The sequence below is a fragment of the Electrona antarctica genome, assembly GCF_951216825.1.
Source record: "Electrona antarctica genome assembly, chromosome: 18".
In the NCBI taxonomy this organism is placed as follows: domain Eukaryota; kingdom Metazoa; phylum Chordata; class Actinopteri; order Myctophiformes; family Myctophidae; genus Electrona; species Electrona antarctica.
This window is the reverse complement of record NC_136799.1, coordinates 9,610,684-9,637,136: the sequence shown is the minus strand read 5'-3', so window position 1 is coordinate 9,637,136 and position 26,453 is coordinate 9,610,684. Positions and strand designations below refer to the sequence as shown.

The 26,453-nt window shown below is 45.2% G+C and overlaps 1 protein-coding gene across 1 annotated transcript in view; it reads right to left on the bottom strand.

The window, feature by feature from the left end:
* dlgap2a (discs, large homolog-associated protein 2a) overlaps positions 1 to 26,453 on the bottom strand; it is a 426,762-nt gene that overhangs the window by 61,014 nt on the left and 339,295 nt on the right. Inside the window, exons 10-12 of the mRNA XM_079527917.1 lie at positions 20,512 to 20,580; positions 12,584 to 12,788; positions 8,707 to 8,942 (exon numbers count right to left, since the gene is read on the bottom strand). Coding sequence (XP_079384043.1) covers positions 8,707 to 8,942; positions 12,584 to 12,788; positions 20,512 to 20,580 — 510 coding nt within the window. The remainder of the gene's footprint in view (positions 1 to 8,706; positions 8,943 to 12,583; positions 12,789 to 20,511; positions 20,581 to 26,453) is intronic.

Genomic DNA, 26,453 nt, shown 5'->3' with positions numbered 1-26,453 from the left:
CTGGCCAATCAGCAGCAGCTAGAGGCAGGATCAAGACATACACAGTGCTGCCTTGATCCCGCCTCTAGCTGCTGCTGATTGGCCAGGCCGTTTTGTGGCCGGGAGAGTTCCCAGATGGGAGCAGGAGGGGGAACCCAGTGTACTCTCTGCTGCCCCATCTGGCGGAGTCAGGTTAACGCAATATGGGTTGTCTGGAGAATCTTTTTTACCCCCGACACTAACGGGGGTATGAATACATGAAGGGAACAGAAATATAGACGCATCCATCATAAACATGCACCTTCGTTTTGTTTTCTTTTTTTTTCTTCTTACCAGTCAGTGTCACGCACAGTCTTAGAAAAAAGTCTCACAATGATCTTTGTTAGAATTAGAACACACTTCAAAATGTCATACGCCTCTTTGTTTGTTTTACATTCTCAGTCTTTGATTCCTGAGCATGAAGATTGTACATTATTTATTACAGTAAAAGATCCGACACCGCTTCATCAGCACCTTATCTGTCCTTGGATTGTTTGAGACAAAATAAGTTAATGATGATGTTTTTTTACAGAGCTAACCGAATCCTGGCTGTGTGTGCGCATATGTGTATGTTCCAGTATGTTTGGAAAACCAGTCAGATAAGTCAAAAGCCAAAGGCAAAAGGCTTGTTTTCTTATGGTTCACCACTCCGGGGCCATGACCGCTCGCGAGGCAATGTTAACGTCTCGGAGGTACTGAGTCAGTACCTCCGAGACTAGTACTGAGACTCAGTACAGTAGTCTCAGTACTACTGAGACTAGTGGGAGGTAGGGCATTCACTTCTAGTCATTTTTACTAGTTGACTAGTTGCCTAGTTTACTAGTCGACTAGTTGTTTAACTACCTATTATGTAAAATAAACATGTGGAAATAAACATTTGTACATTTAAAAACTGTGTAGGCCTACATTGGTGACTATAACTATAATCTACCTCATCTTGAGGCCTACAAAATCGGGGGGGGGGGGGGGGGGGGGGGGGGAATATATATTTTTCTAATCAACTAGTCAACTAGTAAATGTCGTGTTGGGAAAGTTTGAGAGCAAGAGTGTCTGTCTTTTATTATGTATTGTATGTCACTTAATTACTCATTATCTGTCAATGATATTCTGAGGTTATGTCATAATACAAAATGCCTAATAAAAACTAGTCAACTAGTACCAACAATTCAACGACTAGTTGAATAGTCGACTAGTTGCTTAATGCCTTAGTGGGAGGGGGCGGGGGGGGGGTGGGATTTACAATTCTGACATATCGGACGGACGGCGCTGAGTCGCCTGAAGGTGACTTTGCAACGTTCTGCATGGTGCCTAAGCTCGCTCTGCGGTGCCTCTCGCGGCTCAAGTCCCCTTCAGATGGCGCGGCTCCCTCTGTGAAAAGGAGCGCACCTTTTTCACTCTGACTGGTTTTCCAATCATACTGTAGTGTATTAAAGGACCATACCTTACCGCTATCAATACATGTCAGTGTCTATTCACAGCTTTCTTTGGCCATATATTTTACATAAATATTGGACTATTTTCCATGAGTGCTTGGCTTTATCTTCGTCAGGTTGTGAAATCGTTGACTACATTTTCTTCCTAATCTTTCAAATGTCACTCAATGTACCTGAATATTTGTGTCAAATCATGGACATTTAAACGTTGGTCAGAAATGAATCCTTTGGGCTATTTTCAGCCAAATCAATACACACTAACCATACGAACCCTCTAGCATCCCTACTCTGGCCATGTCATAATAATAGGCAAACATTTGGCAAAATAATAATTAAAAAAAATCGACAAGTTGTAAGCTTGTAGATTTTTTCAGTTTCAGAGTTTTGAAAATGAACGGACCAAGGGGCCCAAATGCAAAGATAAAACCTTAACCCATTTAGACCTGAGGATGATTCTACAAATCGTATCTGTCAGGTGGAAACCTTACTTTTCAGGATTCAAATTCAAATCTGCAAGCTCAAAACTGAGTTTGTAGATCTGCTACTACTGCTACTTTTGTGTGACGCTGTAGTATGATCAAGTAGGGCATTAATTTACAAAACAAACACACAAAACGTTAGAATATATACGAAGATAAGAGGTTTCGGCCCAACAGCAACGATATGCCACATTCTAAATCCTAACAGTTTTCTGAAAAAAACCTGTGTTGAAAACCTGTGTTGATAAAGCTATAAATCTAAAGTGACACGAATGCTTACCAGCTCTAAATGGATTAATAAATAAATAATAACCAGCGAAAACCATTTAGTGTGTTGCTGTTCGTATACCGTAGTGGAATGAATGGAACTCTAAACATCTTAACCTGCGGTATAGCCTATTATGCTCTGGAAAATAGTCAGCACGGAATGTCAAGTATAAAAGGCTTAAACATGCCAGACAGCCGGTATGGTCCTTTAAATGTGGTTGATACAAATCACATCCCCGTTTCTCAACAACAGAGTACTGTACAGTTTGTCTTTCGCTCCATCTCAGATTGTGCAAACGTACGTCATCGTAATAAACCTTCATTCCCTGTTTCTCCTTTAATGAGCTGCACCATCGGATCCAGTGTTCATTTCGTCAACTTAGAACTACGAGGAAAAATGTTCGTCAACTCCCTTTTTACGAAAGCTAAATAAAAACGAAATAAAAGCTAAGCTATGATAACTAGAACTAAAAAGACTAAATAGGCTATAGTAACAATTTTGTACACAAATAAAAACTCGACTAAAATGTTAGGAAGGGACTAGTGGAGAAGAGATCCAGTAGAACTAAAAGACAAGACATTTTATGATTGGTTGTGCTCGGGCGTTGCGCTCTGGAAATAGCAGATCTACAAGCTCACACAACGCGTCACGCTGCGGCGTGTTGTGAGCTTGTAGATCTGCTATTTTCAGCATGAAACCAAGTGTGAAATCAGGCAAAATTTACGGCGTAGATTTAGTCGACTATAATCTTATATTTAGTCGACTAAAACCTTTCAGGTGACTAAAATCTGACTAAAACAAAATTGTATTCAAAAGACTACGACTAAAACTAAATCAAAATTTTCCGTCAAAATGAACACTGGGCCGTTCAACCCATCTACAGCAGCTCACGTGATAAAACAGCATATACACATGATTGGGATTCATAGTTATATGATAACTGTGAAGATTTAACGTCACTCTATTCTGAAGTGACACTAAAAACAGAAGTTCTCAGATTTAATTATTAGGAAAGGAAAAACCAAATGTCGGTTTCCATGGTCATAGAAGAAGATTGTCACAACTTCAAAAACAACAGGCTGCTGTCTTCACTGCGTGTTGACCGCGCAGAGCTCCAGAAGAGTCCTGGGAATGTTTTTTTTTGTGTGTGTGGTAAATAAACACCACAGTGTCAAACTCACTGATAGAACAAGTACATTCTTTTCTATTTTTTTACCAGTGTATGCTGTGTTTGAGAGAGAAGAGGAACTGTCCCAAGTGAAGAGAACAGATATGTTCACGCCAGTGTTGTTGTCGTCGCCTAGCTTCATGGATTTGGTTTGCTTTCCTTTCATTGATTGTTCTTGAACAGTGACAACATTTAAAACTATGCTGACTTCACCACCTGCGGTTTATTTATCACATTCGTAATGTTACGGTACATTCCATGAAGTACTGTACAATCTGGGTTAATTGCTACTGGTGCAGTCTTCCCCTTACAGATTAGTGCAAGCTTGTGTATAATAATAATAATAAAGTCCTTGCATTGGGGTCCAAATGGCCTTTACATCGGCAGGGTGCTCTCCTTGCTTATAGAAAACATGAGCCACAAAGACACCTCGAGCTACATTTTGTCTGCTGACAGTGAGGTAAGCGTTCACAGGGTGAGGGACATGTAGGTTATCTCTGCGCTGTTGTACTCGTATCGCCCGCTCCACAGCTCCACGCTGGCGCTCCGCCGCATGGATCTCAGTTCCCGGCTCCTCCGGGGCCACCTGTACCACAGGAAGCCATGGTCCCACGAAGAAGACCCCTCGGAGCTGCCGCCGGTGGCGACGCTACCCATGAGACCTCTGTCTTCGTCGTCAGAACCTCCCATTACGAGCGGACCTTCCGCCGGTTCGTCTAGCTCCATGGGCATCAGGTCCAGAAACGGGATGTCTTCCGGGTCGGGTGGCGATGAATCCAAATGTAAAGGATGTGGATCCGAGTAGGCCAGAGGAGGATCCGGGTCGGCAGAACCAAAGTCCGCATCCAGCGAACTTCCCGGGTCGGGTGACACCGGACTGGGAGGGGATATCGTGACCATGACCTGTGGCATCGGGTCTCGACAGAAATCCGTTTCTACTTCCTGAGACATGTGAGCTATGCGGTACTCTAAAGACGGATCCGCCCATTCTTCGGACCGCGAGGGATCCGTTGGGCACACAGTGGCAGGGTCCAAGGTGGGTAGAGGCGAGTCTGGATCATCCGATTGGTAGAGCGGTGGATCTAAATCTGAAGGATTGGAAGGAGAGTCACAGCTCAAGGTCATTGGGTCTGGTTCCGGGTCCATGAACACAGAGTCCAGGTCGTCTTGGTCAAGAGATGTCAGCATGACCAAGTCAAAGTGGACTAAGTGGGCTGCGTCTAGTGGTTCTGGAAGGGGCGGCCACTCGGGCTCTTGGGACGATGATTCGGTGGAGTCGGCAGTGTGTGGCTGAGGATCCACCGGGACACGAGTTGAGTCCAAGGCTCTGGACTGGACTGGAACCAGGTCTGAACACTCTGGAGGGGGGCTAATAGGATCTACGGGTGAGTCGATCTCCGTTGGACTCGCAGGGGGGTCTTTGTCAAAGTATTCTGACACCACAATAGATGGGCATTGGATATCTGATTCGGTAATAAACGACCAAACAGCACCAAGGTCAAGAGGAGATGCATCACTCGGGGTGATGGCGATCGGGTCTTGGGGAACTGGCTCAGTTGAATGCACCACCGATGAGTCTGAGGATTTCGGGTGTGAATCTGACAGGTCCACCGGCTCCTGGACCCTTGGATCTGGCCTGTCCACAGTGATTACTTCCTGAGACTCTGAATCTGATATGACGTCATCGTCGTGTTCCTCTGGGGGAGACACGGTAAGTACAGGAACTGGATATGGCAGATGAACCGGAGCTCTGTCGAGCGGTTCCGAATCTCGGGGTTTCACATCGAACAGGCAACATGGCCCGGAATCTGAACGGTCTTCGTCAGCTTTATCCGCACATGTTGGTTCCGGAGAGAACGAGGTGTGTGATTTCACTGGCTCCGTGTCGGGAGGACTCTCAGCATATGGCGTTGTGAAATCAGCAGCCGGTGGCTGGGAGGTGACCACATCCTGCTGGGAGGTGACCACATCCTGTGAGACGCCCTTGACGTGTGAGAGCTGCTCCGGGGAGGGCACAGCAGGAGGAGGATCTACAGTCTTGGGATGTGGTTTCGTTGATTTAACAGAGCCTGGAAGTATGCGATCTAAAGACATTGGTATGGCACTCTCCACATACATGGAGCATGGAGAGGCCAGGATGCCGGGGTCCATGGACATCTGTTTGGGCAGACGTCTCCGGGCGCCCGGGTCCTTCCTCTGCTCACCGACCTCTTCCGGACAGTTCACAGCTGCGTCGGCCGTGCTCTGGCGGACCAGGACTTTGCTCCTGGCGCCCGAGTCCTTCCTCTGCTCACCGACCTCTTCCGGACAGTTCACAGCTGCGTCAGCCGTGCTCTGGCGGACCAGGACTTTGCTCCTGGCCTGAGTTCCCACGGACACCTTAGATACCTGGGGCTTCCTTTCTATTCTGGCTGTAGACCCGGAGCCTTTATCGGCCCCCGAGGCTCCGAGCCCACCACCCCTCGCCCCGGACCCTTCCGCGGGCCCAGCCGCCGTTCCCCCGCCTTGCGGAGACCAGGTGTTGTAATGCTGCGTGAAGGTGTTAAAGTTACTGTTGAAGGCCCGTAGCTCCGTGCAGAGGTCCCTCCTGAGGTCGGCTAGCTCTCGACGCATGGCCGAGACCTCTTCTTTCCACTGCATGCTGATGGCCGCCGCCAAGGTGGCGGACTCTTTGATGCTGGCCTGGATGGCTTTGGGCGAGGGTCGCTCCGGGTCATGGACGATAGGCATCGGGGACCTGAAGAGGTACGGAGAGACCGGTGGCCCGGACACGGGTTTGGCCGAGGTGCCCAAACTATCGTGTTGGTAAGGTCTGTCTCGTCTGATGGGACAGCCTAGATCGTCGTGGGCCAATGGGGCCGTGTCCGAGTCCTCCCCAGCACTGGCCCGGTCAGGCAAACAAGAGTCTTCCAGCACATAATTTCTGTCTGGAAAGACAAATGTAAATATGTGTCTGTCATATGGCCACAGGCGTGAGGAGCTGGAGAGAATGTGCTTTTCATAAGTAACATCAACTCATGCACTGCGTTATGAGTCAAAATAAGACCATAGAAGACATAAAAAAAATATTTAATGATAACGTACCACCCTCCCATTACGTTGTATTCAACCCCCTATGAATGCATTTTTCTTTTTTTCCACATAGAGTAATAATGTGGTTTAAATATAATCGCATAAACAAATTGAAGAGTGTCTGTTGGAAACCAACAGCGCACAGAGAAAGCGTTCCCATTTTGACTCATTCCTGATCATAGTTTACACTGCCTTCTCAATCTTAATTTGTAGCATGCATTCTTCACATCTTTTCAATGCACAAAGCTGGAACGGCTTGCTGGCTCCCGGAACACATCACAGAGAATGAACACTGCTACGTGTGAACGAGGCATGAGAACATAGTCCTCACGTGCATGCTCTCCTTATTCTGGCAGGAACAAATGTGGTACTTTGTGCAATGAAAAGAGGCAAATGTGAGCAAAGCTTCCAAACCTCTCCCTGTAAAGTCAGGGAGTATAGTATGAACCCTATTGAAAGTGTGAGGTCCAATTTGACCCGTCTGTAAAAAAAGCACCAATTGCCCCTGAAGAAACGGTGGTCAAAATCCATCAAATATCAGCCCCTGTGTTCTGAAACATTATCTTTTTTAGTTTTTTTGAGAAAGCAGTGTAAGCATTTTAACCACATGAACCCCAGCATCCCTGTTCTGGGCACGTTATAATTGGCGATCTACCAGCCATCTACCAAATGTCAACACCTGACATGATTTGTTAGCTTGTAGATCGGCTATTTTTGGTAGATAGATTTGGTGTTCAGGGATAGACGGTCCACAAAATATATCTTGGGTTTAAGTGGTTAAAAGATATGATGTATCTGTCACAAGCACATCTCCAGATGATCACACCTGAGCCCTCCCTCCCTGTCAAACACACGGCTCTACTAGCGTCTGCACGAGTCTAACGTTGGACATCAGTGAAGTCCACGGGGACATCAGTGAAGTCCACGGGGACTTCATCTCCACCACAACTCGTTCTCCGTGTCCTCCCACATTCTTCATCTGTATCCTCCGTGGACCCAGCAGTCGTTCTGGGCATGGTTGAAACCACCAGCTGGCTTACGTTTTGTACCGAGCATGGGCTCGTCGCCAGCCAACGTGTGCCAGCAGCCCCAGACGATCCGGATTCTCTGCGCTGTGCGCGGCTAACGAATGTGACCTTTCTTTTTCTTTTTCTTTTTTTTTTTTTTAAAGGTATACAGTAATAAAGTCTAGCGTATGCCCAGACACAACAGTATGCACCGGGGTCAGTGCGACCTCACATTTGTAGTTGTACATATAGTCGTGATGACCTCGAGACCTTTGCAATGAGACAACAATAATCTCTTTGAAGTGAAGGTTGTGTGAGAGAAAACTGTGATCGAGTATTATGTGTGTTAAGAAGATGACTTCACGTTTGGTGCAGCTTTCAGAGAAACTGTGAGCGCGTTCACAACTGCCAAAGAGTGGCGCAGTGAGACAAGGAATATAGAGAAAACACTTTTGCTCCCTTATATAATTGGTTGGTAATTCCACATAATGTCCCCTCCTGTTTTAGTTTTTTTTTCAATAGGGTTCATAGCTTTACTCTCTGATGCATCCAATGAATGAGCAGATGACATACTGTATCCGGCATACAGTACAGCAAGATGAATTGGCACAACTCACAAACTGCAGCTACGGTAATCAAGATGTCTATCAAAGAGAAGAGAATGGGCACATGATACAAGAGAGGCTCATGCAACGATAGGAAGCTGCTTCACGGGTGCAGTCTCACAGGTGATGACATGACGTCTTATATCGCCTAAACACATGTGGTTCCCAAACCTTTCCATGCCTAGGACCCCCGGATAGATATATAGCCTGTGGCTGCGGGGCCCCTATTGGGAAATGGCTTTAAAAAGACTAAACTAAAAAGAGAGGAGAGGGGAGAGGAGAGGAGAGGAGAGAAGAGAAGAGAAGAGAAGAGAAGAGAAGAGCAGAGAAGAGAAGAGAAGAGAAGAGAAGAGAAGAGAAGAGAAGAGAAGAGAAGAGAGCCGATCTTAAAGCTCACGACACGTCTCGCGGTGATGCATTGTGAGCTTGTAATTTGGCTACTTGGACAATGATGGCAACATCTTATGAATCAAATTCGAATTGAAAAGGATATTTTTGTTTTTAACGATTTATTTTCTTTTCATCACAATTGCCCCCCCCCACACACACACACACACACACACACACACACACACAATCAGCCTTTGTTCTCAAACCGTCCTGTGATTCAGTTTCACGGCATTAGCAGACAGACGGCACCACAGACAAGAGTTCACTTCCAGCCAGTGCTTGCTTGCTTACCTGTGGTGGCGCGTATGGAGGTGACGGTGGAGGGGGGGAGGATGCAGTCGTCGTCCTGGGAGTATCCCGCCTGGATGGCCCTCAGGTAGCTGTGGCTCCTGGTCCGGAAGCAGCCGGGCAGGTCCAGCGCCTCCATGGCCTGGGACTCCACCTCGCCGAACACCGACTCGCACACCGACTCGAACTGGCCGTTTAGCTCCGTCTCGCTCACCTGCAGAGGGGAGATAATTGTTGACAATTGTTTTTAGACCAAGGACCCCCTTAGCTGAGAGAGAGAGAGAGAGAGAGAGAGATAGAGAGAGAGTGTGGTATCAATTCACATTCACATTAATATAGCTTCAATAATTGTTTATGGTATAGTGTGACATTACATTGTCTCTCAGCTGGGCAAACATGTCATGACACAGAGTGGCTAGGAATCTCAGAATAGCCAGTGACCACAAACAAATGGTTGGGTGTTGTTTTCTATACATGTTAGTACACCTACTGTGCCTCCTAGCTCTGTGCTTCCTGGTGACCATTACCTTATTTGGACACAGACATGTTGACAATTTGGTACAGGGGGGGTTGAGACCACCTTTGCATTTCCCTTTGATGTCTCTGTCTTGAGTTGTATAAAATCTACTGAAAATGTCTATCTGGGTTAGTAGTCTCCGGAAGCCGTCAGGCTGAGGGACGGCTGGTCCATGCTGTCGATGATCTGATGTCTTGTACTCTCTGAAAATAAATGGAACTCCGGAACAACTTTCATCTGCCTGTGCCTCTTCATCTGCCTGTTTGCTGTTGACTTCATTCTCCATATTTATGCCTAAGTATTTTAGTACGTTTGTTTATGGGCTCTGGGAGAGGAAAAGCAGTCCTCTCTCCGTTTAGTTCAGATACTTCAAGAGAAAGATGAAGCAGGGACACTCCCTCTAAATATTTTATAAAGTTGATTTAGACTTGTGTAGCCTTGTGTTGGATTCATGTTAATGTGCATTTTCAGTCAACCACTTAAACTTGGAAACTTGTACTCTGTTCATGTCTGCTCTTTTATCCCCATACACCAAACTCCTTCGGTGAAAATATTTCCGGCTAATGTTCCCCTCAGAAAAGGGATTCTACTGTAGGTTTCAAGTCGTTTTATGTAAAAAATAATTAGAAAAACATCCCATCACACAAAGATTTGCCAGAAAATTAAATCCCGACCCAGCCGGGCCCAAATGTATTGTAGCCCCAGCCCTACCCGAGCCCTCACAATCACATGGCATACATTAATCAGCCTGAGCCCGACCCGGGAATTGTTTTTTAATTAATTAACGCTAGAAATGTGCTGTGCGTCAGCAGAGGCTCTACGGGATGAGAGAGAGAGAGAGAGAGAGAGAGAGAGAGAGAGAGAGAGAGAGAGAGAGAGAGAGAGAGAGAGAGAGAGAGAGAGAGAGAGATTCAGGAGAGCATCACATAATAATGCAGTTCTACTTGGGAATATCTTTCTATAACATTACATTTTACTCTTTTCTCGCTTTTACTGTAACATCTATTTCACAGTGAGGTACAGTATGGGAGTCAAAGGTATTATGAAACAAAATGTGTTGTTACAGAGCTTACAGATGTGCAATTGTTTCGTTTTTTTTGTTTTTATGAACATTGCCTGGCATTTGTTTTGTGGTGCTTGGCTGATTTAGTTTTGGAGGTGTAAGCCTTGTTGTAAATCATAAAACGAGATATTGATTTGAAAGAAATCAAGACCACGTTGCCCAGCCATAAGAACTACATGAACACGCTGAAGAGGGGCTTGTTGCCTGATAGATTGTTTCCCCAATCTCGACAAAGAGCTATTATTTTCTAACCGATTGTAAAAAAAAAGAAAAAAAAAAAAGAATCCTCAGACGTGCATCCTGTGATTCAGTGACCAGGGCTGTGCTCTTGGTTAGAAGCAGGTTGATGGTTATCGCCGGCCTTTCCCATTCCACAATGTCGAGAAACCAACGATAACGATCTTGCTCTTTGCTCGATGTTTTATCTTCTAATGGCCTCCTACATGGTGAGGTTAAAGCACACAGACAGCCTGGGAATTAGTACCGATGAGGTCAAACTCTTAACCATTTCCACTTCATGTATGGTCTCTGTCGGGTGGAAACCTCATGTGTCCAAAACCAAAACGGCTACTTTTCAATAAATAAAAAGCAAAAGTAGCAGATCTACAAGATCTACAAGATCAAACATATATCGAATCTTTTGTGTGAATCTTTTGTATGATCGAGTAGGGCGTTAATTTATTAAAAAAAACACCTTTGTGTCATGACTTCTTTTGACTTGTCACTCTCATGACTTCTTTGCGAGCGAGCAAACAATGAAATCTCATTACAATACATGTTTTTCAATGAGACTGTCCTGAAGCAAGCAGGTAGCTGTGCCGAACGTTTCAAAGTCTAGTTCGGCCCATTCAAGCGCCGTCCGAGTTATGTCCCGGTATAGGGGCAGTATCGTAAACCATGATTTTTGGGGTGAGTGCTCCTCTTTGGCACAACTGCCAATCACTGCGCGCCTTTCCCGAGACTTGGACAAACACTGTCACAGGTTGCAAAAGTAGCAGATCTACAAGATCTACAAGATCAAACATATATCGAATCTTTTGTGTGACGCTGTAGTATGATCGAGTAGGGTGTTAATTTATTTAAAAAAACACCTTTGTGTCATGACTTCATCACTTTTACAGAACCATGCAATCGTTCTTTATTTTATATTTATTTTTTTAACTGTAAATCATGGTCAATATTCTGTGCTTTGCATACGTGTTGGGAGTGTGATTTTAAATGGGTGATAAACTCACAAAGGTCTGTGTGAAACTGTTATTTAGTTGATTAATAACCATTTTTGGATATCGTTCAGTGTGTAGACATTTCTCGTTTCTAGCCTACGGTAGGCCTACTTCTTCATTTTTCACCTGAAACCCACTGGGTTGAACGTTTGTAACAGAGGCCTCTGGTCAATAATGTATTGTTTTTGTCTGCGACCGACCGAGGTGCGCCCTGCCGCCTTCTGAAGCAGCCTTTAGCCACAAGAGAGCTTACACCTCATCTATACATGTTTTTCAATGAGACTGTCCTGATGTACCGTGAGCGTGCAACGTCATCCATCTCTCCTATAATTATTCGCTTGCAGAGTCTCTATTTGAGCGAGGTTTCTCGGCCCCAAATACGTTTATTGGTTGAGATCTACACGCTACTATTTATTGGTTATTTGATTGGTTCAGGCTACAGTACGTCGCAACGCAATGGCCAACACTCCATACACGTTTTTCGCACAATATGGCCGTCGCAACACTCGCCCCTTGCCCGTGTAGATGAGGTGTAACATCACATTACTGCCAGTAATCATGTAATGTGATGATGATGCTGAAACATGCACTTTATGCAGCACTTTATATATTATATCTTATATCTTAAACACTTTTTTTGCTTTCTTATTTCTTATCTCTTATTCTTCTACCTGCACTAGATGCGACCAGACCTCCGTTTATGCTATGGTGTCTCTTGTCTGTTGTTGCCCTGTATTGTTTGTATTTGTATGTCGGAAACCACTACTGTTGCTGTAAACACAATTGCCCTTCTGGGACATTAATAAAGACCTTGAACCTTGTGTAAAGCAAGCAGGTCGCCGTGCCAAACGTTTCAAAGTCTAGTCCAGCCGATTCAAGCACCGTCCGAGTTATGTCCCGGTATAGGGGCAGTATCGTAAACCATGATTTGGGGTGAGTACTCCTCTTTGGCACAACTGCCAATCACGGCACGCCTTTCCCGGGACTTGGACAAACACTGTCACAGATTGTACAGTATATATATATACGCTGCTGGACGGTACAGTACTCACCTGGCTCACTTGTTGGCTCAAGCAGCTGGCCTGGCTGAGCGTGCTCACGGCCCGCATGTAGCTCTGGTTTCTGGAGCGGAACTTGGGAGAGTTGTAGTTCCCGCCGTTAGGGTCCAGGACGATGCTGGGATGATGAGGATGATGATGATGATGGTGCTGCTGCTGCTGCTGCATGTCCCTGGCCGTCTGCAAGTGGTAGCTCTGACTGAAGAGACAGAGAAGCAGTGTTGTTTTTGGCAGCACATTTTGGTTTTAGTCCTAGTTTCCTGAATAGTTTTCATTTAGTTTCAGTCACCTGGAATGTTTTAGTGTTAGTCTAGTTTTAGTCGATTTAATGTCATAAGATTTTAGTCGACTACATCTACAGTTGATTTAGTCAAACAAAATGTATTTTGGTGAGCCTTGATGCCGTCGTAATGACAGTTTTTTTTTCACTTGCTGAAAATAGCAGATCTACAAGCCCACAGTGCGTCGCAGCGCGACACGTTGTGAGCTTGTAGATATGCTATTTTCAGCATGCAATCAAGTGTAAAATGACTTATACTGGATCTCTTGTCCACTAGCCCCTTCCTAACATCTTAGTCTAGTTTTTATTTGTTGACAAAATCGTCAGTATATTTAGTCTCAGTTTTAGTCATCATAGCTTAGTTTTCATTTTAGTTTTTGTCAGTGGAAAAAGGTAATCGACGAACATTTTTCGTCTTAGTTTTAGTTGACGAAAACAACACTGCAGAGAAGACCACACCACAGTCACTGCCATGATGACAAGCTTATAAGCAGGTCAATAATAGGCTCTATGCACACAGAATGACTCTTCCTACTTGCGGGTTACAGTTTGCCACCCAGTGTGAGGAATCTGTCGACTGGAATTGCAGGGTATAGAGAAAATTACGTCGGTGACCTTTCCTATCGCCAGGTTCCTTGCTTCCTCCGGGCCCCTTCCTTACTTCCTTCACAGGTGTTAACCACTACTTGGTTCTCAAACGTTTTAATTTCAAGGACCCCCACAACTCTCAGAGTTACACATCCGTACGGGCCCATTTGGAACCCACTCAAGGACACTTTAGCCCCTTCTCCACCAAAACTAGAACTGGTTCAGGTCAGAACCTTGGTGCTTTCACGGAACTGTGGCCTTTTATTTTATTTTTTTTCCAGTTCCGAACCATTTTTTACGGTTCTGAACCAGTTAATTTTCAGTGGAATTGCTCTGAACTGGTTCAGGCCCAGAGGAAAAGGGGCCATAGAGACCCACTGGTGTAGCAGAGTGTTTCCAGTGAGCCAAGATGCACGATAACAGCACAGTGCCTCTGTTTGACCAGAATGGAACAGAGACTTAATTAGTATCATCAGTAACACCTGAAGGAAGTAGGGAATTAAGGGGCCCGGAAGTAGGAAGAGTAATTCTGTGTGCATTTGGAACATAATTTAAGTGGTAAACAAGTCATTTGATTATGGATAACACGCTGGTGCAGGAAACACAACACAAACAATTAAGTCAGCGCTATTAATGTCAGAGCTGCTGAACCTCACTGTGTAGACTGATTATGACACTGTCCCTGAGGAGGGGCCCGCCTATCTCTCCGCTCTTCGCGGGATCGTTGCCTCGACAGCGTCGAACGGCATACTGAAAATGGCAATTCGATTTGCCATTGTGCTGAAGCACCCAATCAATGCTTGGAGATGAGGGAATTGCAAATAAGGAGCTAGTTAGTGAGCAAGCACTTTCTCTGAGAGAGAGACTAGAGAGAGAGAGAGAGAGAGAGAGAATCCCATGGTCGGCCGCGGGTCAATTCGATTGAGAATGAATGCAGCACACGGAAAGTCGAGAAATGCAGCCGATAGGACGCAGAAATAGATAAAAGCTGGGGAGATTATACGGAGTGACGCGCGCTATACGGATACAAAAGAGAGTTCACCTTTTGCCAGATCTAATTCTTCCGTACTGTCAGACAAGGATGAGTAACTTTTATTAATATGTTTTTTTTATAAAGCCTAAAAGCTGGGTATTTGTCTGCATGGAAAAGGTCAGTGTTATTAAAAGTCCCCCGATCCATCTTTGCCGTGTCATACGGCCGAGGCATTGTCTCTGTGTGTGTGTGTGTGTGTGTGTGTGTGTGTGTGTGTGTGTGTGTGTGTGTGTGTGTGTGTGTGTGTGTGTGTGTGTGTGCAGAGCAATATCAACCCTTCTGAAAGTGCTCCCAGAGCACCACCATCATCCGTGAGACGGTGAGAGAGAGAGAGAGACAGAGAGAGAGAGACAGTCAGACACTGCAGGCCGGGGGAAATGATGAAGAAATAATTCCACGGTAAACATCGATACGTTTCTTATCGGGTCGCCGTGCGTCTCAGAACGATAACACAATAATCCTCCTTCAAGCTTTATAAGTGCCAGGAGGAAGGCGAGGGGTTGTGTGTGTGTGTGTGTGTGTGTGTGTGTGTGTGTGTGTGTGTGTGTGTGTGTGTGTTGTTGCTATGAGGTTTAGCAGGCAGTACGTTGAGCAGATTGTACAACAGTGTGTTTGCTGTGCCTGATTGTGCGTCGACGGTGTGGACAGGGTGGCCTCGGGTGAATTAACCTCTCATTGACAGTGTGAAGGCACCCCATTCGGATGCTGTCAATGCACTGAATGGGACATTATCACCTTTAGTCAGACTATTGATTGCTCTAAGTAGGTGACATGCTGCCCTACCGACAAGCTCAGTAGGTCTTTTGTTGCGACCGCAGGCCACATTTACTATGAAAACGTGCCTTTCCCCTTGGTTCGTCACGCCCCCATACATGGTCATGCCTCGTGACATCACGTGACATCATCAGGGATCTCCATATACAGTATGAGCAAGTCGCGATGTAGACATTGCATATGGGATTTTTTATTTATTTTTCTGGCGAGGTCGGGGGGCTACATCGCAAGCGTATTTACGTGAGAGCGGTCCCGTGAATTTGTTGCGCACGTGCTCGGTTACGTGCACGCGCCTGTGACTCACCAGACCTGGATTCTGTTTAGCTTATTTTTGAGTGGTGTAAACCACTCCTACAACTGGCTTTGTTAGTTTGTCTGTCTGTCTGTTCGTACCAAAAAATGAGCATGGTTGCTATGGTCACCCAGTTCACACGGGTGTGATTTCATTACGTCAGACATTACGTCAGACCACAGCTGATCAGTCTATATAAGACCTTACACCACTCAGTTCACACGGGTGTGATTTTTTTATTTATTTTTTGCTTGCGTTGTCGCGCCCCTCTTGAGCAGACCTGGAGGAGACCTGTAGTTGATCCAGACCTGGAGGAGACCTGTAGTTGATCCAGACCTGGAGGAGACCTGTAGTTGATCCAGACCTGGAGGAGACCTGTAGTTGATCCAGACGACAACGTGTGCGTTCATCGCTGCCCGTTTGAAAGGACCATAACCCATTTAGGCCCAACATTCTACAAATGTCTTCTAAATCCTGACAGTTTTCTGGAAAACCCTGTGTTTCTCTGTCAGTCGCTCTCAAACATTTTCATGTCAAGGACCCCCAAAAATATATGTATTTGGCCGCTGACCCCCATCTGAAAATATGTTGTTCCAGGGACCCCGCCAGAAGCAAAGTTTGAGTTTAAAAACGAAAAAAAAAATATATTTCAGAGATTTGTGACACACTTTCACGATTTTTCAAAAATAGCACATCTACAAGCTCATAGCGCGGCACTGCCGCTATGAGCTTGTAGATCTGCTATTTTTCAATAGCGGATCTTAAAACACCAAAAGGGGTTCCCGCCCAGAATGGGTTAACCCTTAGACAGATTACTACTGGAAAACACGTGGAGTTTTGCATTAGTCTTTTCTGCCCTGTACGTGATTTTCCGTAGTTCTCTTTTTTTATTAATACCAATATATTAATTCGGTCCGCACCTCTGTATAGACTATTGAGCATAAATATCAACTACATTTCCCAGAATTCCCGTGTCACGTGACACACGTGTATGCTTTCCTATTGGAAACTGACGCCCAGCCCCCAGTGAACAGGGGGGTTGGTTGACTCCTCCGAGGTGGGCACTGGAGGAAGAGTTTTTCAGCCAGGTTTGCAGTCGCCGCAAAAAAAACAATCTGAAAAATGATCCATCCGTGTCCAGAGGCATTCTCCAGTCCCAGACCGTTGGCCGGGCTGCAACATCCACCCTCGCGGATTACACGTGTGCAATGTTTTTTCTTCTCCCCACCGGAGTTACCACCAAGGCTGATGCCTTCGCTAAAAGGTAATTTTATTGTATTCGAAAATGCCCTAATATGACATGTCTAGTAAGACGATCCCTATATTTGGCCCGAGCCGACCTAGTGCTGATATCAGATAGATGTGGTAGAACCATATATGGATAGATCTAACTGGTTTAGTCATCGTGACAGGCATAGTCGGAGAATATATAACAAGGGTCGGTACTATAGGTGATCGACGTAGCTAACAAAAACATCTGATCAAATGAATGTATTGTACTGTGTCTTTGTGGGCCGAATCGTGGCATCGTGGCATACAAATAGATGTTTGTATAATTAGTATCACGATAAAATAATATGGCGACGTTAGAATGACACCACCAATGAGTGATCGCGGCTAATGTAGCTGCCCAGCGTATATCCGGCACCATCGCGTCACCACATTCCACTGGCTGTTGGCTAGTAGTAGTTGCTAACAAACGCTGCACAAATGGTACTGGCTATTGGCCGGGCCACAAGCCCGGGCAATAGCCAGTACCAATGTTGCTGGATGATTGCGACGCAATGGTGCTGGATATACCCTGGGCAGCTAGCTACATTACCAGCGATCACTCATTGGTGTTTCATTCTAACGTCGCCATATTATTTTATCGTGATACTACTTATACAAGCATCTATTTGTATTTTTCATGCCACGACTCGGCCCACAAAGACACTGCACAATAAAATCATTTGATCGCCAGCAGCCGGGTAAAACGCCATGTAATAGTAGCGTGCACTGACTACAGCTAAAATGTTTATTTATTTTTATATATTTAGAACTGGCATCAGATGAGGAGGATGAGGAGGATGAAGAGTCAAGACTGCGATGGCGTTCTCCGACACTGAACCGGATTCATTCATTCATTCATTTCAGGGGGGGGGCAGTTTTTGTTTTATTTAGCCTACTCACACATAACCTGACTCCGCCAGATGGGGCAGCAGAGAGTACACTGGGTTCCCCCCTCCTGCTCCCATCTGGGAACTCTCAGGCAGACTTGATGCCCGGCCAAAAAACCGCCTGGCCAATCAGCAGCAGCTAGAAGCTAGAAGCTGCTGCTAGAAGTTGCTAGAAGCTGCTGCTGATTGGCCAGGCCGTTTTGTGGCCGGGCATCAAGTCTGCCTGAGAGTTCCCAGATGGGAGCAGGAGGGGGGAACACAGTGTACACTCTGCTGCCCCATATGGCGGAGTCAGGTTAACTCACACACACACACACCGTCAAGGACTGGGTTTGGGGACATTTGGGAGGAGTAGCTCTGATCCATAGCTCTAAATGCGCATTTAGAGCTATGGATCAGAGCTAGGGGAGGAGTAACTGTTTTGTATGTAGGCCTATTTATTTTCTGTAATATTTATCATTTTATTATGTTAGTAGTCGTAAAAAATAAAAGACGCTTTTACAATGAGTTAGACCTGTCATGACTATTTTGTTCACTATTGTGAGGTTTATTGTATATGACTAAGCAAGTTTCAACTGTGATTTACTCTGTAACGGTAGATGGTAATAACTCAATTTCTTTTTTATAATACAGTATACATTCAAGTCTATATTTTGATACATATCATGGGCACCAAGTCATATCAAAACAATGTCCTTGGATGTGTTTTTTATCAAAACTGTGTTTCTTCATAACAGGTTTTTGAGATGCATGCATGAATAGACAAGGTACTGGTAAGACTATGTAAACATGGTATATATCAAAATGTGCGTTAGAATGTCTAATTTTACCCCAAAAAAGAATTGAGTTTATATGATGTTCCAATTTCAGAGCTATGGGGACTTTTAGCTGGATAGGTCAGATTGATCATGACTGACCATGCTATTTATAGATGGCAAAATATCTACAGTGGTACATGTGAGAAACTTTTTATTTTATTTTAATTGAACTAGACAACTCACCCTTTAAAATGAGATATTGCATGGCTATGTACGCCCAGCAGAACAAAAGTTATTTAGAAAATAAAACTTCAACCGGGCATAACTTTTTTTGGTTGTCCTAGAAACAGAAAACAGTGTAAATGCAGGCTCTTTTAAATGGCTTCCAACACAAGAACTAAACATTTTATCAACTCAGTTCATTTTTTTCCTGTAAGCAGACAAGTCAAGCTTTCTCTGAAGGTCTTTCGTTGTCACACATTCACAACAGAGAATTTTCAATAAATCATTCAAAAAACGCCATTCTGCCATAGAGAAGTCTACCTACTATATAGAAATCCTTGAAACGCTCAAAGAGTTAAGGCATCCATCTTGTCTGAAACACGCCCAGCTTGTCACAGATGGCCTACCAATCAATAGTCTGATTAAACGTGATAATGTCCCATTCAATGCATGACAGCATTGGAAGCCATTATAGTGAAGGGGACGATGGGGTCACCCCAGGTGAACCTCTCATTGGCTGGCTGGGACGATGGGGTCACCCCAGGTGAACCTCTCATTGGCTGGCTGGGACGATGGGGTCACCCCAGGTGAACCTCTCATTGGCTGGCTGGGACGATGGGGTCACCCCAGGTGAACCTCTCATTGGCTGGCTGGGACGATGGGGTCACCCCAGGTGAACCTCTCATTGGCTGGCTGGGACGATGGGGTCACCCCAGGTGAACCTCTCATTGGCTGGCTGAGACGATGGGGTCACCCCAGGTGAACCTCTCATTGGCTGGATGAGACGATGGGGATCACCCCAGGTGAACCTCTCATTGGCTGGCTGGGACGATGGGGTCACCCCAGGTGAACCTCTCATTGGCTGGCTGGGACGATGGGGTCACCCCAGGTGAACCTCTCATTGGCTGGCTGAGACGATGGGGTCACCCCAGGTGAACCTCTCATTGGCTGGATGAGACGATGGGGATCACCCCAGGTGAACCTCTCATTGGCTGGCTGGGACAATGGGGATCACCCCAGGTGAACCTCTCATTGGCTGGCTGGGACGATGGGGATCACCCCAGGTGAACCTCTCATTGGCTGGCTGGGACAATGGGGATCACCCCAGGTGAACCTCTCATTGGCTGGCTGGGACGATGGGGGTCACCAGGGCTGAACTGAGGCAAAAATTCGGCCTGGACATTTTCGCTGGACATTTTCGCAGAATTTTAATACATTTGAAAACTTGTGCAATGGGACATTCTGCATAATGAGTACCTTTTATATACTTTTGGTACTTTAAGTACATTTTGTTGCCATCAGAGTGAAAATTGCCAGGCCTTCATAATCATATCATGAGGATTAATGATGCATCTTTCTTTCTTTTTGAGTGGTGTAAACCACTCCTACGACTGGCTTTGTTAGTTTACGTGTCTGTCTGTCTGTCTGTCTGTCTGTTCGTACCAAAAAATGAGCACGGTTGCTATGGTCACCCAGTTCACAGAGGTGTGATGTCATTACGTCAGACATTATGTCAGACCACATTGCTGCAAGGTAAATATTAAAGTGACCATATAAAGCATCATATTTGAAAACAAAGTCAACTAAGTATAGGGAACAACTGTGTACTTGAATCTGTAGTGCACATTTATACTTTTATTCAAGTCAATCTTGACTACCGGCACTTTTACTAGTAGTAACACAGTATGTTTCTCCACTGCTGAAAGAGGCCAGACCACTGCAATAAGGTTGCAGCGAGTGGAGGGGGGGGGGGGGGGGGGGGTGGGAGAGAGAGAGAGAAAGAGAGAGAGGGGGGGGAGAGCGAGCTTGAATTCACCTCAAGTCTGCAGCGGAATTGGTGATGTAGTTACGCATGTCACTGTTGGTTTTATCCAAACGGTAAGCGCTGTGGGCAAAGAGAACAAAGGGACAGTTAACTGCTGCATGGGTCCACGCATACGGTGGCCCGTTTGGATGGAGGTGTGGACTGTGGAGGGTGTTTGAGGGGAGTCTGGTCTGTATGGGGTTTGTGGGGTAAATGTTTGGATGGAGGTGTGGACTGTGGAGGGTGTTTGAGGGGAGTCTGGTCTGTATGGGGTTTGTGGGGTAAATGTTTGGATGGAGGTGTGGACTGTGGAGGGTGTTTGAGGGGAGTCTGGTCTGTATGGGGTTTGTGGGGTAAATGTTTGGATGGAGGTGTGGACTGTGGAGGGTGTTTGAGGGGAGTCTGGTCTGTATGGGGTTTGTGGGGTAAATGTTTGGATGGAGGTGTGGACTGTGGAGGGTGTTTGAGGGGAGTCTGGTCTGTATGGGGTTTGTGGGGTAAATGTTTGGATGGAGGTGTGGACTGTGGAGGGTGTTTGAGGGGAGTCTGGTCTGTATGGGGTTTGTGGGGTAAATGTTTGGATGGAGGTGTGGACTGTGGAGGGTGTTTGAGGGGAGTCTGGTCTGTATGGGGTTTGTGGGGTAAATGTTTGGATGGAGGTGTGGACTGTGGTGGGTGTTTGAGGGGAGTCTGGTCTGTATGGGGTTTGTGGGGTAAATGTTTGGATGGAGGTGTGGACTGTGGAGGGTGTTTGAGGGGAGTCTGGTCTGTATGGGGTTTGTGGGGTAAATGTTTGGATGGAGATGTGGACTGTGGAGGGTGTTTGAGGGGAGTCTGGTCTGTATGGGGTTTGTGGGGTAAATGTTTGGATGGAGATGTGGACTGTGGAGGGTGTTTGAGGGGAATCTGGTCTGTATGGGGTTTGTGGGGTAAATGTTTGGATGGAGGTGTGGACTGTGGAGGGTGTTTGAGGGGAGTCTGGTCTGTATGGGGTTTGTGGGGTAAATGTTTGGATGGAGATGTGGACTGTGGAGGGTGTTTGAGGGGAGTCTGGTCTGTATGGGGTTTGTGGGGTAAATGTTTGGATGGAGATGTGGACTGTGGAGGGTGTTTGAGGGGAGTCTGGTCTGTATGGGGCTTGTGGGGTAAATGTTTGCGTGGGCGGTTTCACCAATATGCTGCAAACATTAGGGTGAAACAAGATGTCATGGAGATTCTGGATCAATCGGTGAATTGATGAGGCAATAATAGGAGTCGAGGTGGTATTACTAGGGGGTGGTGGTTATGCTTTTAATGTGCATGATAGAAGTGTTGATTTCGTAGACTAAAAACTATGCCGAAAAAATAATAATGTTAATGCCAGGTTACATTATGAGTTTGGATGCATAATTGTGTTGAATTGTGATTATGAATATGCTATAAGAATAGCAAATGTGTGACAATTATGTTGTCAGTGGCAATCCCAAAATGAAACAACTAGCACCTTCAAACAAGATTTGCGCTTAAACACAGTCTGTTCCAAAGGCAAAATTGGACATGACTCCTCTGCGGTCTATTGTATTCTGTAGGTTTGTCATTGTGTGGCTTTGTCGCCCGGCGCTGCTCGGATCCTGATGAGAGTGCGTAGGTATGACCACATTACACCCACCCTCCGTTCTCTCCACTGGCTCCCCATCTCCTTCAGGACTGAACACAAGATTCCCCTTCTCACTCACCAGTGCATTTACTACTTTAAAGAACTCATCGTCCCTATACCCGCCTCCGCTCCTCCAACACCCACCTTCTCCCCGTCCCCCACACCAATCTCCGCACCACGGGTGATCAGGCTTTCTGCCAAACAGCCCCATGTCTGTGGAACCCCCCCCCCGTTGCACCTGAGAGCGCCACAGTCTACTGATGCTTTTAAAAATGGACTAAAAACCTATCTTTTTACCAAAGCATTCCCTTGACTTGTTTTTCTTCTTTTATAGTTTTAACTTGACACTTCTATAGTTTAGCCAAGCTGGGTCCCACAACATTGATTGTTGCATATGCTGTTTTTTATTCCTTTATTTCTATTGTTATTGTTATTGTATGGGTTTGTCTGTTACGTTCTGTTGAGGTCTGTGGAAAGTGTCAACATTTCATCACCCGCACCTGTAATGTACTGTCAGACTGTGTTGCTATGGCTCTTCTATTGCATACTAAAGCACTGAAGGATGGAAATCTCTTATCGGCACATTCCGTCTACCTTTCATGTTGCCAGTGAAGGTGCTCTCAGTAGTTTAAACAAAAGGCTTGACTGTGTACAGCGCTCGGTGGATTTGTGTAGAGTTTAATCCATTGAGACCTGGAACGCATCCATGTCACGTTAGCGTTTAACCACATTAACCATTAACCCATTTTGGGCGGGAACCCCTTTTGGTGTTTTAAACATTATGCTATAATTTAGCTATTGAAAAATAGCAGATCTACAAGCTCATAGCGCGCCACCGAGTGGCGCGCTATGAACTTGTAGGTCTGCTATTTTTGAAAAATCGTTAAAATGTGCCTCAAATCTTTCCGAAAATTGTCATGATTTAGAAAACTTTTTTTTTTAAATTTCGACGTCAGGCCTGAATGGGTTAAACATTATTATGAAACATGCAGAGTTCTGAAGCGAGAGGCAGTGGCACTAAACGTATCATTTGATGGTATAGAACTGAACAGAACAAGATCAGAAGACAACGACAACAGAACAGACGTATAGAAGAAGCGCAATGCTCAAGTGTGTGTGTGGGGGGGGGGGGGGGGGGGGTCTTACAGGGAGCAGACTGAAATTGTAAATATATTACTGGAGGTTTTTGAAAAGAGGGCAGTGAACACGGACATGAAATAAATCCTTATGGAAGTCAGCAGAAACACAGAATTATCAGTGCTTAAACGTTGCCTTTTGTTTTACCATTTTGACAAATATTTTTAAATTCGACACATTCTGAGCTAGTAGATCGGCATTTTGAACTAAAAAAAATGTTTTTCAAAATACGGTAGTAAAAAAAAAAGGCAAGGAAGTTTAGGGATAAGGGGTATTAAGACAACCCACCTGCCGCCGAACACATGGAACACGAGAACCTATTCTTTCTAACCTCTACGCCAAACACAGGTTTCTCGGGTTTGAATTGTTTAATGGCTTTTTGATCTGTTTCGATCGGTAGCTGATCTTGCTACCGCTAACGATATGCTGGGACAACAACACAACACACAACCGGCCATTTTGAAGATGCGCGCGCATCCACTTCCACAGTGGCGTGCACAGATAGACACTAGGGGGTGCTAGAGCACCCCCTGCCCTTTTGGCAATGTGCCCTTTTGAAAAAAAAAGGAAAAAAAACTTTTTTTTTTCTTCTTTTTTTTTGATTTTTCAAAAATAGCAGACCTACAAGCTCATAGCGCGCCACTCGGTGGCGCGCTATGAGCTTGTAGATCTGCTATTTTTCAATAGCTAAAGCATAACATAATGCTAACACCAAAAGGGGTTCCCGCCCAAAATGGATTAAGGCAACCGGCCGGTTCCACGCGCTGCACAAGGTGCCCTTTTTTAACTTGAGCACCTGCCCCTCTAAATGTCTGTGCACGCCACTGCACTTCCATTCTAAGCCCTGCAGTAAAACCGCTGCATCTCAAAAACGACATTGCGGTGGCAGTTTCTGGGCCAGACAAGCGTTTTCAACGGCCTGTAGCAGGCGCTGTGATACTCGCGGTCAGCTTTATCCACCATCGACCGAGAGAACAACAACCGGTGAAGACACCACACACATCAGTTTGTCACAGGAACACGGAATTACGGATATTTGGATCTTCAAAGTAAGTGTCACGCGCGATAAAACCCTGGCAGTACGCGATTGATAGATGAATTAATGCTAGCGCTAAATGGGTTTTAAGACACTGGTGAAAATATGGGCCCTATCTTGCACACCGCCTTACCCTTTGTGCCTTCCTTTTTACTATATTGAAAAGTTGGGTTGGATAGCTTCAATCATGCGTCACACGTCAGCAAATCAATGCACTGGGAAAACCGACCTTGAGATCCGAGACAGAGAGACTATTCTTACAAAATGTAGCCTCCTGGAGTGAATAATTACTTTGTGGCAAATCGGGAGTTATTGAATTGCCTGCATTCATTTTGATAAATTGCAACTACTCCAGAGGCTAATTGTGTTGGGAGGAGGGGGTTGAGGGGGGGCATAAATGAATGTGAGTTATTATTAAAAAATAAAAAAATAATCCCAAAATAGCCTGGATTGATTGGCTGGTGGCACTTCCAGCCTGGACTGACTGCACCCCTAGGACACATCATCACACACTTTGAAGCACGACTTAGTTTGCCACAGACAGATGGCACCCGTTGATACTGAGCGAGATGTGTGTGTGTGTGTGTGTGTCTGTGTGTGTGTGTGTGTGTGTGTGTGTGTGTGTGTGTGTGTGTGTGTGTGTGTGTGTGTGTGTGTGTGTGTGTGTGTGTGTGTGTGTGTGTATCAGTGATTGATTCATCTCGCTGAGGGGCTAATCCTTGACTCCATGTCGCTCCGTGAATACATTAACTTTGACATCTTCGGCAGATGTAAACGCCTGATTGATACTTTCCTCACCGTGTCACGCGCCGCAAACGGCAGATCTACAAACTCAAAATGCGTGTGAACACAATTTAATTTAGTTTTAGTCATTATTTTAGTCATCTGAAAACTTTTAGTATTAGTCTAGTTTTAGTCAACTAAATATCATGAGATTTTAGCAGACTAAAACAATGTTGATTTAGTCACTAAATCCACAAAATTTTAGTGGACAAAGATTTATTTTGGCTGGCCTTGATGACGTCGTAATGCCTGATTTTACACTTGGGTTGGACTCAGGGTTGTATATGCTGCAGCTGATCTACAATATCTACTTGTAGATCTGCATTTATTTTAACACCCACATAAAATGACTTGTCTTTATAGTTGTACTGGATCTCTTCTCCACTAGTCCCTCCCTAACATTTTAGTCTAGTTTCCATCTGTTAATAAAACGTCTGGGTTTCCGAGGCTACCATCTGTTGACGAAATTGACAATTTATCATAGCTTAGTTTTTATTTAGTCAGTGAAAAAAGGCATTCAACGAAAACAAATTGTCATAGCTTTATAGTCGACAAAACTAACAGTAATCTGTGAGCTTGTAGATCGGCTATTTTCGGTGCGTGACACTGCAGGCTCCGCAGCACTCTAGACTGAATAGAAGATCAAGCTTAACACTTCCACTTTCTTCTTCTTCAGAATAAAGGCGCTAGAGTGCCCAGCAGATGAGGCAGATTTTACTTTGAAAAGCCCCGCCTTCCATTTCCCCAAAAATATAATCTTCCATTACTGCTTCGCGCTGTCACATCTCAACTCTCTCTAGAAGCGTTTATATTTGCTGGGGGCGTGTCCTCTCCTCCGCGTCATCAGTGCCCATACCCGAGGCGGGGTTGGTGATAGGGCCTTTCTGTGTGGAGTTTGCATGTTCTCCCCGTATCCCATAGGGTAGGTACCCTCACAAAAAACATGCAGTAATCCTGGTCTCTAAACTACCTCCCCCTGGCCAGCCGGGGTGCCTGATGAAGGGGAAAGGAACTGGTCGGAATAACGCGTTCCTTCCACGCGCTACGTCCGGCCGGTGAAACTCTCCCCTGTCGGGTGAAAAGAAGCAGCTTGGACTACTCATGCATAGAAGGAAGCATGCCAACCCCCCAGGTTGGCAGAGGAAGTGTAGCGCCCAGGATTACATTAGATAATTGACACTTTAAAAAAATGAGTTAAAAATTGTGGGATAAAAAAACAAGAAAAAAAAAACAAGCGTTTATACTCCAAACGATTCCAAAGCAAAAAAATACATATACAGTATATAATATAGATTCTAGTGATCCGGTTTTATATAATTTGTCTTCTTAATCCTGAAAAACCTAATGTTTCTATATCAGCAG